Below are 19,088 nucleotides of genomic sequence, written 5' to 3' on the forward strand. Positions count from 1 at the left end.
GCAGCAAAAGTGTTAAAGGACCACTATAGGCATCCAGACCACTTCAGCTCAATGAAGTGGTCTGGGTGCCAGGTCCATCTAGGGTTAACCCTGCAGCTGTAAACATAGCAGTTTTAGAGAAACTGCTATGTTTACACTATGGTTAATTCAGCCTCTGGAGGCGCTTCCGCGCTTCTCACAGTGATTTTCACAGTGAGAAGATGCCAATGTCCATAGGAAAGCATTGAGAAATGCTTTCGTATGGACGGATTGAATGCGCGCGCAGCTCTTGCCGCGCATGCGCATTCGGTGGATGACGTCGGCAGGAGGAGGAGAGTCCCCAGTGCCGAGGGAGCACGGCGCTGGAGAAAGGTAAGCATTTAATCCCTTCCTCCTCCTAGAGCCCGGCGGGAGGGGGACCCAGAGTTTGTTTTTCTGGCACTATAGAGGTCCTTTAAACTCTGTATGAACAGCATTTCATTGCAAAACGCTGCACATACTGACTCCAGGCACCATTACCACTCTAAATTGCTGAAGTGCTCTTGGTGCTTGGAGTAACTTTTTAACATAATTTTACGGTTATGTACATAAGACATTCTTGTGCAAAAGTCTAACTAAGAGGCAACCACAAAGGAAGACAATATGTTCTGCCTGATTCACTCAAGAACACAAACTGATTCTCTATACAACTTTAATGTTTGTTTTTTTTGTCAATCTATTTCTTTTATGAGATAACGTATAACAGCCATTATTCAAGATAATATTAGAATTTGACAGTGTGACATAATGTAAAATACAATTTGTGGCTTTGTGATTTTTGAGTGACAATAACATCATTTATTTATTTATTTTCATTTAAACAAGCGATAGAAGGAATAAAAGTAAATGCCATATCTAAACTGGAAGCTTAGGATAAACTTGCAGATAAAGTAGACATGGCGGTTGCTCTGAAAGAGTAATGCTGCATAACAGGTTAGGTTATCACGAGTTAGCACAGTAATGGGTACGTAACCATCATGCTGAGTGTGTCACTGGAACTTGGTGAGGTGTTTAGGACTCTGCATGCCCCTAAGGAATATCACCTAACCTCAGAGTGAGGGTAACAAAGGTAACAAACCCTTTAGGTGATTTATCAACAGGTACTCTCACACTTCGGCACCTGTACTTCCAGCAACCAATTTAACCACAGTCAGCCAATGTAGGCTGTAGAGGGGGACGGGGCGATGCAGGCGGGATTAAGTTCCATTGTCAATTCCCAGTTATTTACTGTGAATAATTCTGATAGCCTTTTCCTTTCCCATCCATCAGTTCCCCGTCCCATCATTTGTTTCATTATTCAAAATAAAAAAAAAACAATTATATCTTATTCCATTAACCTATCAGTAAGTAGGTTCACCAGTCCCAACAGTGACTGCAAGTAGCGGGATGTTTTAAAGAATATGAGCACTCTAATCTCACATTTGAGACTAAATGACATTTTAGTGCAATACGCAGTGTGTTACAGTGAAGAGCGCTACACAGTTAACTACTTAACATTTCTTATGCCTTGTTCAAAGTGCACTCACAGAGCCAATGAGCATCCATTTCTACATACAAGCAAACCTCCCAATGCCACAAAACAAAACTTACAATAACAATAATCTGTAAAACGAAAATGTGAAATTTTCTTGTTTATTTTGGAAAGTCTGGTGTGCACATACCTGGCTCAAGTTTCTCTTCATTATTTACTTCCATTACAACAAATTTCTCGCACACTGCAAATGTCGGCAAAGTTGAGGAGATGAACTGACCAAACCTTGAGGGGCAGAACAAAACATTTCAGTTACTGCTGAAAAAAATCGTGAAGTGATATAAAAACAGACTTGCAAGTAAATAAAGAGAAACAAACTTAACAAAAAACAAACATACACCAGAAATGATTTTCTATATGGTATTACAATGTTTTAAAACCATATACATATATATATATAGATAGATATATTTCCCATTTGCTATATGCACTAGACTGGGGGTGCCCAAAAGGTATATCCCAGATGTAGAACTATAGCATCCTTATGCTTTGCATGCCTTTGGGATGCCTTTAGAATTGCAAAGCATCATGGTAGTTATAGCTTTAAAACATCTGGGGATCTACCTTTTCGGAATCCCTGCTTTAGATGATGCTGGTAAATAGCTATGGTGTATGCAGTACCTGAGCAGGTCATTGTTGTTTGGGAAGCCCTGCAGCAGAAAACTCAGCACATTACTGATGGCAGCGATGGTGGGCTGTGAAAGAGACATGTCTCGAAGAGTCAGCAAAAGCTTCGGGATCAGCTGGAACTCCCTCATTAGCTTTGCATTCTTTGCTGCCTCGCTGTAAAGAAAACACACGCCATGTATCAGCATGGTAAGCACCAAAACAAAGATGTAATTCATCTATGGATGTGGTTGGCAGTGATCATTCAAGTATTGATTTCGGGGTAACTAAGTAAAACTTGCATTCACTGGGCTTTGCTCTCTGAATTCACTTGGTCTAACAGGACACACAATGCTGAATAGGAGGCTACGGTATTCATTATCCCAGCTCTAAAGGGTTTTTTTTAAGAGCCGGTATTTGCAGTTGGAGTCTAATTACTGTAGGATGCAGCTATTAGCTCACTGGTTGTGTCTGATAATAAACTGATATGAGAAGTAAAGGTACTATACTGTAAACTACATCGTGCCAATATGTTTATTGCTATTGCAAAGTCTTAACCACAAAAAGATTTTGCACCGTTGCTAGATTTCATTTTAGGCTAATCCATGATTAGTAGTACAACAGTTTAAAAATGAAAATTTGGGATCCTACCTTGATTCTGTGAGCAGCTCAATGAAATGTTCAAACAACGAGAGATGGAGCTCGTATGGTGCATGCAGCCAGACCTAAGGAGAATGTTAGAATATGAATCTTATACTTTATATATAACTTTGGCTTTATCTGTGGAACACAACAATTGTAAAAGAAGCCTAAGAATTTTGAGAAATATCGGTCTGCTTACCTAATAAAGCCTATATGAATATTGCAGACTTGCAGAGGTGTTTAGTAACTTTATCTCCTCACTTACTTAGGTATGGGAGTAGCCTTATAAGGCTAGTTTGGTATTTATTATTATTTGGAGTCATTTTTTTTCTGTGTTGATACTTTCTGTTACTTCAGCTATTTAGTGGTCTCCCTCTGGTTACATTGTTCCCTACCACTGGATGCTTTGGTGACTACATCTTTATCTCCAGTCAGCATTAAATTCAGTTTGTGAATTTTTGCTTCTTTGTTTCGGTTTGCTTACCTTGCCTGTCTCAAAGCCTATCACTACATCTGGAGTTTTCATAAGGCAGAACAGAATCTTGTATAAACCACTCTTATAAAGGCCCCATTGTAGATAAAGAATATGGATAGCCTATTAATATCCTTACCCCTTAAGGGTATTTTACACCTCGCACTGCTTGTTTGTGCAGTGCCAACTTCCCATGTCATATGTGTTTGGTTAGCATTACAAGTTTGTCTTGTTTACCTATTCTACATCGCTGCTGAATATGTTGGTGCTTAAAAATAAATGTAAAGGCTTGGCCTGCAGTTGTGGGAGGGGCATGTTACCCTATTTAAACCCCCCTACTCACCTTCCTCCGTCCCGTACGTTTTTTAGCGACTCGCATGTCCCCACCCTCCACTCCCTCTCTATACTTTCATTACACCTCATGGGTGGGCCCTCTTTTATTACAGGCCTACCACGATGTCGGTTCCGGCACACCCCAACCGACTTATTTCCCCTTTAATTCTTATACGGCCTTATTTTTTGCCCCTCACACAACAGTCATTTTATATCCTGTCTGTTTTCTAAAAAAAAAAAAATAGTGCACTTGTCAGCTAAAATAATTTGCATTAATGACAAGAGCATAAAACAGTTCATGTTGTAAAAACACTAGTTTCATGCTTTAAACAAAATATTTTCCAACATTCCTTTGCTCTCCTCTTACTAACTGTTTGTTTTGTGCCCATTGTAAGGTTAATAATGTGTTTTCCTGGCTTGCGGTAAGTAGCAGTTTAGATTTAGGGATTCAAATATTAATTGCATGATAAGTTCCATTGCCTGCTACATTAACATGAGACACTGAACGCTAAAAAAGTCGCAATATAACATCAATGGTCAAAATTTATGTTGTGTTAAATACTATAAACTGTCTCTAGTAGACAAGTACATTTTAATTTGAACACAGGACATTTTAAAACAGCAAAGGATGAAAAATAGATGCAATTAAGTAGCACAACTTCTTGCATCTATACCAGCATAGAATGAACATTTAGTTTTAATGTGCTAATACCCAATAAAAATGTGTTAACTATTAAAGGGAATGTGCGTTCTAATTGTAAATGGTCAACAAGATATATAACAAACGTTATCTATACAGTGTGCTGGACAAAACACCAGTAAATGTATACATCAGGTTATTCCAACATGGATTCCACCGTACGTACATTTATTCCTTAAAATGCTTAGGGTAAGTGCACCACCACATAATAGAAGACTGAACACTAAGCACTGTGGGATATGGATATGAAACGGATAGCACACAGCTGTGTAAACGGTCACATTCAGAGCTAAACACTAACAGGGTTATTCATTAAAGTGAGGATTGTAGGGTATCCAAAGTGAATTTTAAATTTAAGGCCAAAAAACAATCTGGAAAAGAGATCTCAAACTCAGCAATGCTGCAATGCTTCCAGTTCAGCTACCTTTTCCCTTTTCCTTACTTGAAAATCCCTTTCGATTCCCGGAACTCTCACTTTAATGAATAACCATATAAGAATAGAATTAACATTACACCTATGAATGTGGTAGCAGCTTAAATCGCATAATACAGACATAAACATATAAACTTAAAACGTCATACCTCTGAATTTTTGTATTGCAGATTCCAGCTAAAGCTCTAGTAGCATTTAAACTAGACTTCATACAAAAGCTCTCTGGCTTTTCCTACATTCAATTTATACGCATAGAGAGACAAAAAAAAAAAAAAAATGTCACAGCTGTCCATCACATGAAGATTGTGTCTGAAAAGACACGCATTGACCTGCAGCTGTAAGCAATGTACCTCAAAGTCACACAGCAGGTCCTGGAAAGCAGTTGAGTTGGGGATAATAGAGGTTTCATGTCCACTGTCAACTGTTCCAACCAAAGAAAAGGTCAAATGCAGAATGTGGCTGTTTAGGAGTCCTCTCTTCTTCTTCAATAGCATTGCCAGCAGCTAAGAAAAGAAAGACACAGAAGCTTACTCACCATTATATATATATATGCGTTGTAGAGCAGTAACGACAACAAAGATATAAAGTCAACTACAACAAAAAAACAGATCGAATAATTCAATAAGGGAAGAAAAGACAGAGAAGTGAAATCATGATGGTAGAGAATGGACATTCATAATATACATTTTATGGTTTTACTATGAGTCTGACCATTGGTCTTGAAGCAAAATGTATTAAGATAAAAGCCTCCATGACTATTTCTGTTTTTAGAATTGGTCATGGAGCAAACAATCTGTATGTGCAGTGTTTCTGCTTGAAATGCTGCCTATATAGAATAATCTGCACCCCTGTCACACGTGACTCAGACAGCCCAGAATTATGGATCGGACTGCCTAATGTTGGTTCTGTGCAAAAATTACATATCTTGTTGGCATACACTGTACGTTGGCAAAAGATGTAATCGACTTTGCTGGCAGTGCAGTGATGCATCCCACCCTGGGCCCTCCCTCCCCACATTTGATTGGAATATGAACTACCTGTTTTTACAGGTTTCTATATAACAAGATGCTGGGAACCAAGTGACAAATGCCCGAGAGGGTATTACAAAACCAAAAGCGGAATAATAGATAAAGGGTTGGAGCTGCCTTTAATGGACGACAAATCAAGTAATACAATACCTCCCAAATGTTATTGTATCAATTAATTTTTTGTGGACCCAAGGCATACTTGAAAACGAGAGAAATCTCAATGTATCTTTCCTGGTAAAATATATATATATTTTTTTTTAAATGCCCGATTTAAGAAATGTGTAAGACTTTCCCCCTCACGTGAAAAATGCCTCCTACGCTGCTCAAACTATGCTGGAGAGCCCTGGCAAAATATATGTGCTTATACATGTCCCTTGTATTCTGGATAAAAAATATTGTTGGAAGATGTTTGACTATGAGTAAAAAAAAAATACAGCACCTCAGTATATGGGATTCTATCTAATTCTGCTGCCTATATCACTCAAGCAAACCTAATAAATGGCATATACTAGGATGAATAAACTATATATTTTTTTCGTTTCTACAATGTTTGCTAGTTCTTCTCCCACATACAGAGGAACTATAGAAGTGAGAAGATATGGATCATTGATAATGATATTATGTAGAATTATCCTAAATTGAGAAACTCAAGACTCTGTGGCTAACATTTTGTAGAGAGAAAGCCAACATATCATGTAGTGCCAATATACAAATGATGAATACTGCAGCCATTGATGCTGCCCAAGAGTAGTGGGAGTTTGACCACAGGGCTTGATTTTATGTGTTATATTTGTTTCTTCATTACACAGAAATATCACAGTATTGCAACCGGGCTCCCATGTGTGTACTATTAAGGGTTAATAAGTGTTTCTAAGAATATCCAATTATACCAAACTTGATATTTTGCATTTTCGCTGAAAGCAGCAAGGTGAATTGTTGATGTAGGACTCGCCTAAGAGGTATGACTTGATGGGGCAAGTGAGCTTGCAATTTAATGGCCATTGGAGTTGTATTAAAATCCTTCTGTTATGTAAATGTGCTTAGGGATTTGGGATAGTGTGTTGATAACTTATTTTATGAAGGGCCAACCTAATTAACCTGAAATGGGGCAACCTTCACACTTCAATGATTTCACACTGACACTTGCATCCAAACATTTGATAAATACAATATCCCTTGCATTTGGTCGTACAAGACCTTCGCAAAAGATTGACAGAAAATGATGAATTCCTCTAGCCCTGGGCATAATTCTTTATGTATGAAGCAAATCAAGCATTTTATTTTGATGACTATTATTACTATGTTTACAGTGCTTATTCACTTTGTCATTTCAATCAATGTATATTTCAATGCTAGAAAGAGGTCATGTCCTGGGTGGCATTGTTCTAAAACCTCAAAAAAGCCCTAAATTTTGACATATGAATCTGTACCTGTTCTCATATTTTCGCGTATAGATGCCATTAATTTGTTAGGTTATATAAAAAAATCTGATGCAAAGCGCTAGATGCACAGCAACTGCTAGTGAAAAACGGGAACACTATTTACTCAAGATACAACACTTTGGCCCACAATTACTCCCAACATAAATGACACAGTTTGCAAAGTATTACATGTGTCCGTGTCATTGATATCTATATAAACTATTTTAAAGCCAAGACAAAAACTGACATTTTATTTTCACATAGTTGACAATTTGCACTGGTCCATCGCCTCCTCTTCTTTTGAACCCTTCTTCTTCTAACAACATGTAAGAATAAAATCAACATTCTTAGACTTTTACTAGGCACCAGAAACTAGCATGGAAGTCCAAATGCTAAACAAATCAAATGAAAGAGTACGAAACATACTAAAAATGGATAGAATCTTCATATATTGACCTACAACTCACTGCCACACAGAAACATTCAGATTCAGATGAGTGTTATTTGCATATCACACTGTCAATAGGTCAATGGGTTTCCAAGTAATAATGGTTTCTGTATATTTGCTAACATTTTTTTCTAGGTATTTTGAGTAATCCCCACAGAATCAGCATGTTCCAAATGTATCACAAACCATTGTATCACTTTTGTATGTTATGCTTTTATACCAACAGATCATAGATACTGTTTTATTCTAATTTTTTCTTTTCCCTATATTGCATTTATTTGTCACTTCTATAACAGATTCAGTGAGAATTAATTCACTTTGCTAGCTACACCAGATTGATCTGGATTACAACACACACGACGCTGTTAATTATAATTTTCTAGCCTTGGCTTATGAAAGGAGCCTATATTATTGAAAGGTATGTATACAAAATCCAACACATTCTCCACTTAGCAGAATGCAATGAACGGCCAGGGATCCTGTATTGTAAAGTGCCATGGGTTTCAAAATGTTCTAGAATAGAACACTAGCATGCAGATACAAATTCCAGTAATTTTATACAGGAGCATGAAGCTTTTATCTGTGGATAACTGTATCACAAAAGACCTTTCCAAGAAAAGAACAAAAACATTTTTTTTTCCAAGTCCTATTCTTTTGTCATGCAAATTGTTCAGCTTCACACTGCTTACAGGAAAAACCTCTATTGTATATGGCCACGCTATGCATTACTACTTCGTAGTGAGTGCTGATTTCTGCAGTGAAGACACAAAAAGCGTGTTTTATAAAGCCTTTATTCACTGACACAGCTCTTATGCTGAACTCGCTTTGTTCTACAAATATCCTTGAAAATGTAATCCTAGATAAATAGACTTAATTTATATTCCTGCACATCAATAACCTACTAGTCTGAATCCTTTTAAATGTATTTCAAGCTGAACAATTAAAATATAAATAAATTGGGAATGGTGAAATGATAAAACTCTGTATATTTAATTTTCAGGAGGCTATCAAAGTTGTAACGGCACCCCCCGACATAAAAGGGTTAAACCGCCGTTTAGTAGATCTTCCCCTTCCAGAGACACAGGCACAGCTACTGCGGAACCCCAAACTCCTGAACAGGATACCAAGTAGCACTCCAAACTCCCGAACTGGAACCTCACGAATAGCTGCTAGCAGCTGAACAGGAAAAGCACCCAAGCGGCTTACACTCCTGGCAATCAGTCTCTAACAGCATACAGTAAATCCCCCCAAGAACGAGACAAAGCTCCGTGTTGAGGGTCAAGCAGTGAACAGACAGAGCTGTGGGTTTATTGTTCTTATATACACATTAGTACCACCCACAGGGTTTTGGAAAACAACCAATAAACACGTACAATACACTCAGACACTCCCACACAAAATCCTCCCCTCTGCCTGTGATACAATTACCTTACACAATGGGTAATGTAATTATCACAGACAGAGAAATACAGTTTTTCCACATTATTCATAACTTTAAAAGTATGCATCACATTCACTTACATTTTCAGAATCAGCATACTCCAAATACAAACATACGTCAAAATCATACAAATTGGTCCAGTGGTTCAAAAGATAGATCATAGTCCTTTGTGACCAAATGAAGCATGGATTTTCTGCCCAAAACCAGTTCCACAGAGTCTTCTATCCTGGAGATAATTGGGAAGTAATCCAATTATCTCCAAGGACAGAGGCAAAACTCCATTAAGCACATGGCAGTAAAAAGACCGTAATATACAATAAAATACACAAGGTTACATTTATTACATAAAATACAGACATGAAACATATCCCCAGATAGCTTAGGTCTGAGCACACATTATTACTGAATGGCGCTCAGAACACACACATACAGTTCAATTGCCATGGAGCCAAAGTCTTTCCCATAGTCTTTCAATATACGAATGGGCTCCATGGCATAGCTATCTGGGGTATCACCGCTCAAACAGGGCAAACACCGAATGACCCGGCTTTCATGTCTTTGCAGGGTAAAACCAAGCGTTTCAACATGGGGCCATAGTCTAAAGGCAGCAGGCGGGCAACCAGGCTCCTCCAATGCACAGTGGCGAGATTGGTCTCGTCACATCAGTTATTACTTAAAATATTCTTGAATTTGTATCAAAGGAAAAATTCTATCAAGTCTATCAAGAAACAGTTATTATGCATTTGCAACAGTTATTCTGCATTATGCATTTTGAGTATCCCTATTTATAATCCAAATACCATGATCTGTTTTTGTACACATTTGTCTAAAGCTCTAAATTGTTCATATGTGGGAATACATGACAGAGTTCCACAAGAAAAAAAGTACACAACAACGTATCTATAAATTACAACAATGTGTTCATAACTTGCTTTAGTTTTCTCTTTTTCTTAAATAAAAATACTCTGGTGTTGTTCAAAGCTGCTTTTTAGACTCTCTCTCAAGCCCCTCTTTGGGGTTTCAAGCACATGTATTGAGCAGTGGCATTTATTCACCACTTTTTGGGTGGCTAAGGTTTTTAGGTGTATGAATGACATACACACTTTTTATAATGTGGTCTATATTTATTGGAGGTGCTGTAACCTTTATGAAATCTACAGGTCCCAAAAGCAAATTATTTAAGATAATGCCTGTTTGGGAAAGGCTGCTTAATCTCATATTCTCACGTGTATATCACGTATTTATGAATCCTCCCCATATGTATTATTTCCTCATACTACTATATAATCAGATTCAGTGACCACTATATGCAGGCACTTAGTCTGTCAATTAGGCCACTGCAGCGCAATATGCTATTTATTGCATACTATACACCAGGGGTAGGCAACCTTTAGCAATCCAGGTGTTGACTAAATCTCCCATAATGCTCTTACAGCCATAATCCTGGGGAGATGTGGTCCACAACATTTCGAGTGCCAATTTTTGCCTATTCCTACTGTGACAAAACCAACCTCGCCACTGGGCCCTGGAGAAGCCTGTTTGCTAGCCTCCTACCTGCTGACTATGGCCCCTGGATTATTTGGGGCATATTGTATTCTATTGTGCGACTGCTGGCCCTTTAAGCACAGTGAATGGTATTTTATTGTACTGCTGCTGGCCCTTTAAGAACTGTCTGGGGACATATTGAGACTTTGGGTAACAATACCCTTTAAGACTATGGCCCCTGAAAACGTATGGACTTTTATTTGGTGTGTATGGCCCTTTAAGAACCGTCTGGGGACATCTTGTAACTTTGGTGAACAATGTCCCTTTAAGACTATGTCCCCAGACCTGTAAAATAACTTGCCCCTGGCTTTCCCCCACTTGGTTCAGTATATAGGGCTTACTGAACCAAGTACCACACAGGCGGACCACCCAGAAGTTAAAGTGTGCAGGCAATTTACCTCCCAGGCTGTGAGGTTACTACAGGTTAATTGCACGTGGCGGCGGCCATCTTTGTTCATTCGAATGCGGTCAGCGGTGTATGCTAAAGATTCTGTGGAACTAAAATCGGCTACACATTTTGCCGAACACCGCTGACCCTTACCTTCTTCCATACTGAACTTGCAGCTCCAGAGACTAAGTCCCGTTCGAAATGGGACTTAGTCGTTTTTCGGCATGAAATTGACCGGCCGCACAGCCCAAATCTATGGAACTGTTTTGGGCAGGAAAATGTGCTTGCGGTCGGTCATAAAGCTAACTTTTGATCCACTGGAGGGATTTGGCTGATTTTTGGAAGGGTTTATGTTTAAAGTGTGCTGATTCTAAATATGTAGTTTTTAGGAAGATTGGATGTATGAATTTAAAGTTATAGCACATGTATAAAAACTGTAGTTTTCCTGGCTGTATAATTATGTTAACTGGTTATCTGAGGGGAGGGGATGTGTGGGTTGTACCATGTATGTGATTGGTTATTTTATGCCTCCCCCTGGGTGTGGCCTGTAAGTGTACAAGTGTAATAAAAGCCAGACTGGATGAGCCAGTCCAGAGTTCCTGTTTTACCCTCAAAGTGATGTGTCGTCTCGTTATTGGGGGGAAGGATTCGTTGGATGCTGTTCCAGTTTGACTGCTAGGAGTGTAAACCTATCGTATGGTTTTTCCTATTCGGCTGTATACAGCATTCATATGCTAGAGAGGATTTCTATGCTTCTCAGAGTCGGTGGTTGTGGTGTCTGCTGCAGTGCTTGAAGTCCTCAGGAGCGCTAGGAGCATCCTTTAACGGAGGTACCCAGTCGGGGTGCCAGGCGATCCGTTACACCTACTATAGACTGTAATCCGCACACACAAAGGTAAATAAAGGTATAGCTGCCTGCCAACGCTTCATGCATGCAGCCAAGTATAGAGTTATAAATAAGTGGGGTTCACAGACATATTTCCTAACAAAAATAAATATTAAATATGGCGATAAGTATACTATATTTAATATATATTGCACTGTGTACATCACAATAGTCAAACTGCAAAACAACTCCTAAAACACAGCATGTGGCTGGAACAGGTTCACTAACAGATCAGGTGGATGTTAACAGTTTATTTTATTGGTATCCCTCTTAAAGTTCATTTTCTGTTTCAATATTTAAGATATTATGCTGCAACCCCTTCATACCTGGTAACCTTTGATTCTCTCCATCTCTTTGCTTGCTAGTGGGTTACTCTTCACCACACAAACAAGGGCTTTCACCGCAGCATACAGTCCTTCCACGTCAGACGCCATGGCCACTAAGCCCAGGATGGCAGCAGCTCCACCAATGTATTGCAGGGTGGTAGCCACAGGCTTTGGGACAAATGTCCTCACACCTAAAAAAATAAATAAAAAAAATTAATAGCAAACCTTAACCAGTAATACAGCTCAGATCTTACGCTATCAAGCTGGAGAAACAAGTACATTTAGCTGTTTAACATTAAGTTAACGATTCAAGATGGCAGATTGGGTGAAGGGTATCATATGTCATAGGTTTCACACCAAATGTTGAGAATAGTCAAACACAAAGCAGTTATTTAGGTGGTTAGTGACTACGGACCCCCCTTGAACATATGCCAGCCTGCATGTAAGAAGTAGTGCATATAATGCCTCCTCAAACAGAAATTAATCTGAGACCAGTGAATAAGAGTGCATAGAATTCTGACTATCATTGTGCTAGTGAATGCATCGATAAACGTGCATTCTCCCATATCTGTATATATCTCTGCTACTTTTATGTTTAAGAAGTCGCCACTGGCTCATCAATAAACTGCAATCTTTAAGTTTGGATTCCAATATTGTTGAATGGGTAAGGCAGTGGCTGAGTGACAGGCAACAGAGGGTTGTACTTAACGGAGTATGTTCGAAGCTTGGGCTTGTCACCTCAGGGATCTGTACTTGGACCCATTCTCTTTAATAATTTTATTAGTAATATTGCAGAAGGTCTTGATGGTTAGGTATGTCTTTTTGCTGATGGTACTAAAATTGCAAAAGGGTTGATGTTCCAGGAGGGATAAGCCAAATGGCTAATGATTTAGGTAAACTAGAAAAATGGTCAGAGCTGTGGCAACTGACATTTAATGTGTGTAAGTGCAAGATAATGCACCTTTGACGTTAAAACTCAAGGGAAGAGTATAGAATATTTGATAGAGTCCTAATCTCAACATCTGAGGAAAGAGATTTAGGAGTGATTATTTCAGATGAGTTAAAGGTAGGCAGACAATGTAATAGAGCAGCAGGAAATGCTAGCAGAATGCTTGGTTGTATAGGGAGAGGTATTAGCAGTAGAAAGAGGGAAGTGCTCATGCCATTGTACAGAACACTGGTGAGACCTCACTTGGAGTATTATACACAGTACTGGAGACCATATATCCAGAAGGATATTGATACCTTAGAGAGAGTTCAAAGAAGGGCTACTAAACTGGTTCATGGATTGCAGGAAGTTACAAGGAAAGGTCAAAGGATCTTAACATGTATAGCTTGAAGGAAAGACGAGAAAGGGGGGGATATGATAGAAACATTTAAATACATAAAGGGAATCAACACAGTAAAGGAGGAGACTATATTTAAAATAAAAACTACCACAACAAGAGGACATAGTCTTAAATTAGAGGGGCAAAGGTTTAAAAAGATCAGGAAGTATTACTTTACTGAGAGGGTAGTGGATGCATGGAATAGCCTTCCAGCTGAAGTGGTAGAGGTTAACACAGTAAAGGAGTATAATCATGCGTGGGATAGGCATAAGGCTACCCTAACTATAAGACAAGGCCAGGGACTAATGAATGTATTTAGAAAATTAGGAAGACTAGATGGGCCGAATGGTTCTTATCTGCTGTCACATTCTATGTTTCTAGGGAAGAGGAGGAGAGCACAGTAATTTTGGGAAGGAGAAACCCCTAATTATATACAGCATTTTGTTTAAAACTATACACCCATGACTATCCTGTTAATATAAATCCAGCTCTGAATAGGTTATTGTTTACATATCTATTTATGCATAGAGGAGGTAAGCAAGTCCCTAATCTGGATGTAAAACCTACCTAAATAGCCAATGAGTGCAGCCCCTATGGTCCGTGCGGGTCCATTCAAATGTCCGGCTGAGTTGTGCAGCAATTTCACTGGCGTTGCATTTTCATGGGAAGAGATAGCCAACTGAAGAAAGATAAAGAATAACACTATGTAATACAAACTGTGAGAAGGTGAGTGTAGGTTTAAAAAAAAAAAAAATACTATTAGTGTACTAACTGTTAATATATTTTACAGTGGCTAGCAGGTTATGTAATCAGGTTGGCATACAGACAGATATTGGGGAGCATTTTTTTGTTTTTACATACCTGTTTGGCTATGGCTTTACTATCCAACTTGTTGTAAACCTTCCTTATCCTAGCGACTGTAAGGGACGATACTGAAAGCGCATACAGTCCAAAGGACACTTTCTCCTCTGGAACCAGTGACACCAGAGATGGACTGCCTGATTCAGATTTGGAATCTTTACCTGTTAAAATAGATACATAGGTAAAACTATGTTAAAGTTATATTTTACGTACCAAAACAACTTTAGTTAAATGAAGCAGTAAATGAAGCAGTATTGCTATAAAAATCTTGCCCCTGCAGGCCCATTTAGGAGCTAAGTCACCTTGTTTATGCAGCCCTAACCACACCCTTCACCTGGGACTTACATAACCTCACTGCACACTTCCTGTAAAGAGCAATCTAATTTTTAAGCTTCCATTATTGCACAGTATATTTAATTTAGATTTTGGTAGAATACAAAATAATCCTCAAAGTTGAAAGAGTTGCTTTAATACCAATGCATTTACTTTTTGTCTGGCAAATTTTGTCTATTCATGCAAATACAGGATATTGGAGTACAAATGTCGTTTTAGCTTTTAAAATTGATATTAAACATGGGGGTAAAAGTTAATAAATAAAGGAGGAGTAAATTATAGTTATGTTCAGCAACTGATGAAGAGAGAAATCTTTAAGAGCACAATAAAACGGCATGTATACATCAGAACGGAAATCGGATCTCATTTGGCGGTCCATTCAGAAAAATTAGTTTCATATAGTAGAGACAAACAGATTTTTTATGTATTGTTACATTTTGTTACACTGCTTTTTACCCAATTAATAAAAAATATGCAGGTTTGAAATTTAAAGCATTAAGACTAACTTTAGAATAAAATTGTGTGCATTGCACAAACATATTATTCAGAAAGGTTGTCCAGTATATATTTATGTGCTACGTAAAAGATGGTAACACAGCTGTGTTAAAAAGAGGTTCTGTGGCAAAGCCATACATTGCAAACCATTGCAAGGAGAAATTCTAGCAGTCAAACTGCTAAGAGGAATTTATATGTTTTATAATTGAGTGAATGCTGTTCTAAGGGAGTTTTCCTCAATGATGTTTGTTGATGGCTGTGTTCTGGTATAACATTAGATATTTTACAAGCAAGAGACTGTACATCTGCAAACACATAGGTGAAAAAAATAAATCACTATTTTAAATAATCCATCAAACTAGTAATATGCACTCTGTGCAGCGTCTGCTCTTAACAGCAGCTTGCAAGTTGTGTAAAATCCTTCCTTGTCTGCAGCCACTGCAATGCAATCAGCATATTATTTTACCATTTTGATGATCTGAAAGTTAACTAATAGCAAGAAATAAAACTGTATTAGTGTATGACACTTTAGTTTGTAATTATAAGAAAGTTTGGTTGTCAAATAAAAAAAAAAATGAATGGGATTTTTTTTGGTACATTTTTTAAGAAAACCAAATAATTTGCAATGACTCACCTGGTGAAAAAACAGCTTGAAAGCTCCCAACGTAATTTGGTCCTAATTCATTTAAGATGCCAACACTAGCAGCAGTCAAGACTTCTTCCAGAAAATGCGTTGGTCCCAGGCGCCACACCAGAGAGGAAAGCTGGCGTTGCGCAGGTGGAGTGCCAATGTAAGTATATACTGTGCTAACCACTGGTGGGTTAGTTGATCCAGACCCTCCTGGGGTACTGTGTACATAGTGAAGCTACAAGGGAGGAGTGAATACAAATTTTACCATTATTAATTAGTCTTAGTTCAAGAGCCCTCATAGCATAATAGTAGTTGCAAATTAATATTTAGTAAGGTATCTGTGCAACCATTAATAATGTATTTGTGTGTCAGCTTAGGATATGAAGTGAAAGCACGAGAGGAATGCTAGTGTGTGAAGAGTGAGATGTGTAATAGGAATGAAACAAGTAGCTGAATTGTATCAAAATGCTATTTTTGCATAGTTGCAATAAAGTAATATGACCAAAAATAAAATTTATTGGTCAACTCGAGAATTTTGTCTGATGCCCTTTACATTTTTTTGTATTTTTAATTGATTCATGAAATCATTAATATTGAAAACATGCAATTTAAACATTAATGTGACCCGTATTTACTTACCATTAAAAGTAGTGGCAATAAACAAACATTCTTAAAGGGAGAAATTCAAAGCACGAAAACAACTATAACTAACCATACTCCTGCTCAGTTTTCTGCCATTTCAGAGCTAAATCAGTTTCGTCTCAGTTTATGAAGTGCTAGCCACACCTACTTTATCTGTGACTTACATAGCCAATATAAAAAAATGGTTTCATTTTCAATCAGATCTCACAAAGCAGTATGTTTAATTTAGAAGTTCGTATTCCCTGTTCTGCTAACTGATCTGTAATCACACATAGGAGCCTCCTATCTGTGACTTACATAGCCAATATAAAAAAAAAAATGCTTTCATTTTCAATCAGATCTCACAAAGCAGTGTGTTTAATTTAGAAGTTCTTATTCCCCGTTCTGCTAACTGATCTGTAATCACACATAGGAGCTTCCTGAAAGCTCTAGAGCTATAACATATGTTAACTGCTTACCCTTTTTCCTTTGAATGTATATGAAATATTTAGCAAATTACATGAAAATCCAGATCAGATGGTTTTGCAAACCGTGCAAATGAGGGGAACAAATACAAACTTTGTTTAATTTCTCCTCTTTGATATGTTTTCTCAATTCTGACTGCCAGTTGCACAGTAATGAGAAAAATGGAAGACAGGTAAAAAGGCCCTCATGCAGAAAATGGTTGCTAATCCCTAATCTACATTAATATTGACTAATCTTTTTATTTTGCACCCTGGATTTAAACTATTAAATGTTGGGGGTCAAAATGTAATGAACATAAAATGCAATACCATCCCTGGGATTAATAAGATTCCCAGTTTAAACGATCTATTGCAGGAGGAAGTCCCTTTTCTATCCTATTGTCTATCAACTCAAGTGCAGCCATACATCACAAACATGTTATGCTGTTGGATCATGGATTTGAGTTCCTATTGATGTTGTCACTCTTAAATCTGGGAGCTATGTTAACTGAATTATCAATTTAATTGTAGTAATTGTTGCAGTCCTAAAACAAATACAAACGTATAGCCGCCCAGTAGGCCAAACATATTTTAGTGATGCTAAACAAATGCTGAATGTTTTTATTCTCCTTTATATGCAGTTGTAGAAATGGAAACACAAATACGGAGGATAGATTTAAGAATATAGGACAAAAGACAACATCGACATCTAGATTTAAAAAGTAGCCTTGACATTTTTGCCTTGAGCTACAATGCACATATTAAACTGGATAGACAACTTTTCAGAAATGGGTGAATATTTCATTCTGTTTATCTCCACTGAGCCATCTCTATCTTCATTTATTATTTTTTTTAGCGATATTCACAGATTTCAAGCGGCTTTATATATCAAGAGATGCACAAGGTCACTAGTGATGTAAACGCTAGGAAACATCACTTTTAGCAATTTTTCCAGCACCAATACATCCACTTCTAAAACAGTGATAAAAAAATGCTTTATCATTGTTGGCTTACTCATTTAATGAATTCTATGTGAACAGCATCTGACATAAAATGCAATTAACCAAATAATTGAAACAGATCTATTCAAAACCATTCGTTTTGAAGTTGCTTATGAAGATAGGGGGAATACAAAGTCCATACTTTAGTTTAGTTTGAAACTTTAGTTCGCTTTCAATGTGAAGACAATTCATACACATGGTATTCATGAATACCTGGTTGAGGGAACCGTACATAGCAATGTACAATGGACATAATTTGGTTACAGTGGATATTAATTTTTAAACCCAGACGAAAAGGTCTTCTACCCAAATTCCATAGTTCTTATTTCTCTTAGAGTTTATCTGCAATGAGTCGCCGGCTGACTACTTGCTATCGCTCTAGAGCAGGGGTCTTCAAACTCCGGCCCCCCAGATGTTGCTGAACTACAACTCCCATGATTCTATGGCTATCTATGTAATTCAAAGAATCATGGGAGTTGTAGTTCAGCAACATATGGAGGGCCACAGTTTGAGGACCCCTGCTCTAGAGCAGTTATGGCTAGCCTTGACACCATAAATTGTTTCTGCACTCTAAAAGCTAGTTGTGTATCATGGGAAATGTAGTCCAGAAACAATTTATGGTGTCAAGGTTAGCCATCACTGCTCTAGGGAGAGAGAAGACTTATGGCCAGGTTTTCTGCTTTTCAAAATTATCCCACTTTACACTCCCTCTTTCACCTATCATCTGTTTTTTTTCAGTCATTCTGAAGATACATATAAAACATATAATAGTTATTCTATAATCAACCTACTTTGGGTAAAATATATTTGAAGAAAATGAAAAGGGTGCCAAAAATAAATCTTCAAAAAAAATAATATTTTCACATTATAATCTTGACAGACATATCATCGGTACCTTTACAGTGTTGATGAGTTGGCCATCTAAGTATAGAGCTGCTGTACTGTTCTTCAACATGCCTTTACTCATGACCAGTACCAGGTGGTGCCATTGTCCTTCCTGTATAAGTTCACTGCAGCGGAACCGAGCGCAGCAAGGTAAGATCTCATAAAACGAGGACTCCTCACTGAAATCATCCACTGCAAATCATGCAGAAGGGAGACAAGTTATATTAATGCAAGAACACTTTTGATGCTGG

The 19,088-nt window shown here is 37.8% G+C and overlaps 1 protein-coding gene across 4 annotated transcripts in view; it reads right to left on the reverse strand.

The window, feature by feature from the left end:
• WDFY3 (WD repeat and FYVE domain containing 3) overlaps window positions 1-19,088 on the reverse strand; it is a 297,453-nt gene that overhangs the window by 61,556 nt on the left and 216,809 nt on the right. For all 4 annotated transcript variants that reach the window (XM_063458757.1, XM_063458760.1, XM_063458758.1 and 1 more), the window contains 9 exons: window positions 18,848-19,029; window positions 15,870-16,101; window positions 14,408-14,568; window positions 14,114-14,225; window positions 12,219-12,409; window positions 5,086-5,238; window positions 2,807-2,880; window positions 2,171-2,332; window positions 1,680-1,774 (listed from right to left, as the gene is read on the reverse strand). In XM_063458757.1, coding sequence (XP_063314827.1) covers window positions 1,680-1,774; window positions 2,171-2,332; window positions 2,807-2,880; window positions 5,086-5,238; window positions 12,219-12,409; window positions 14,114-14,225; window positions 14,408-14,568; window positions 15,870-16,101; window positions 18,848-19,029 — 1,362 coding nt within the window. The remainder of the gene's footprint in view (window positions 1-1,679; window positions 1,775-2,170; window positions 2,333-2,806; window positions 2,881-5,085; window positions 5,239-12,218; window positions 12,410-14,113; window positions 14,226-14,407; window positions 14,569-15,869; window positions 16,102-18,847; window positions 19,030-19,088) is intronic.

This window comes from Pelobates fuscus, chromosome 6 (genome assembly GCF_036172605.1).
Source record: "Pelobates fuscus isolate aPelFus1 chromosome 6, aPelFus1.pri, whole genome shotgun sequence".
NCBI classification, from domain to species: Eukaryota; Metazoa; Chordata; class Amphibia; order Anura; family Pelobatidae; genus Pelobates; species Pelobates fuscus.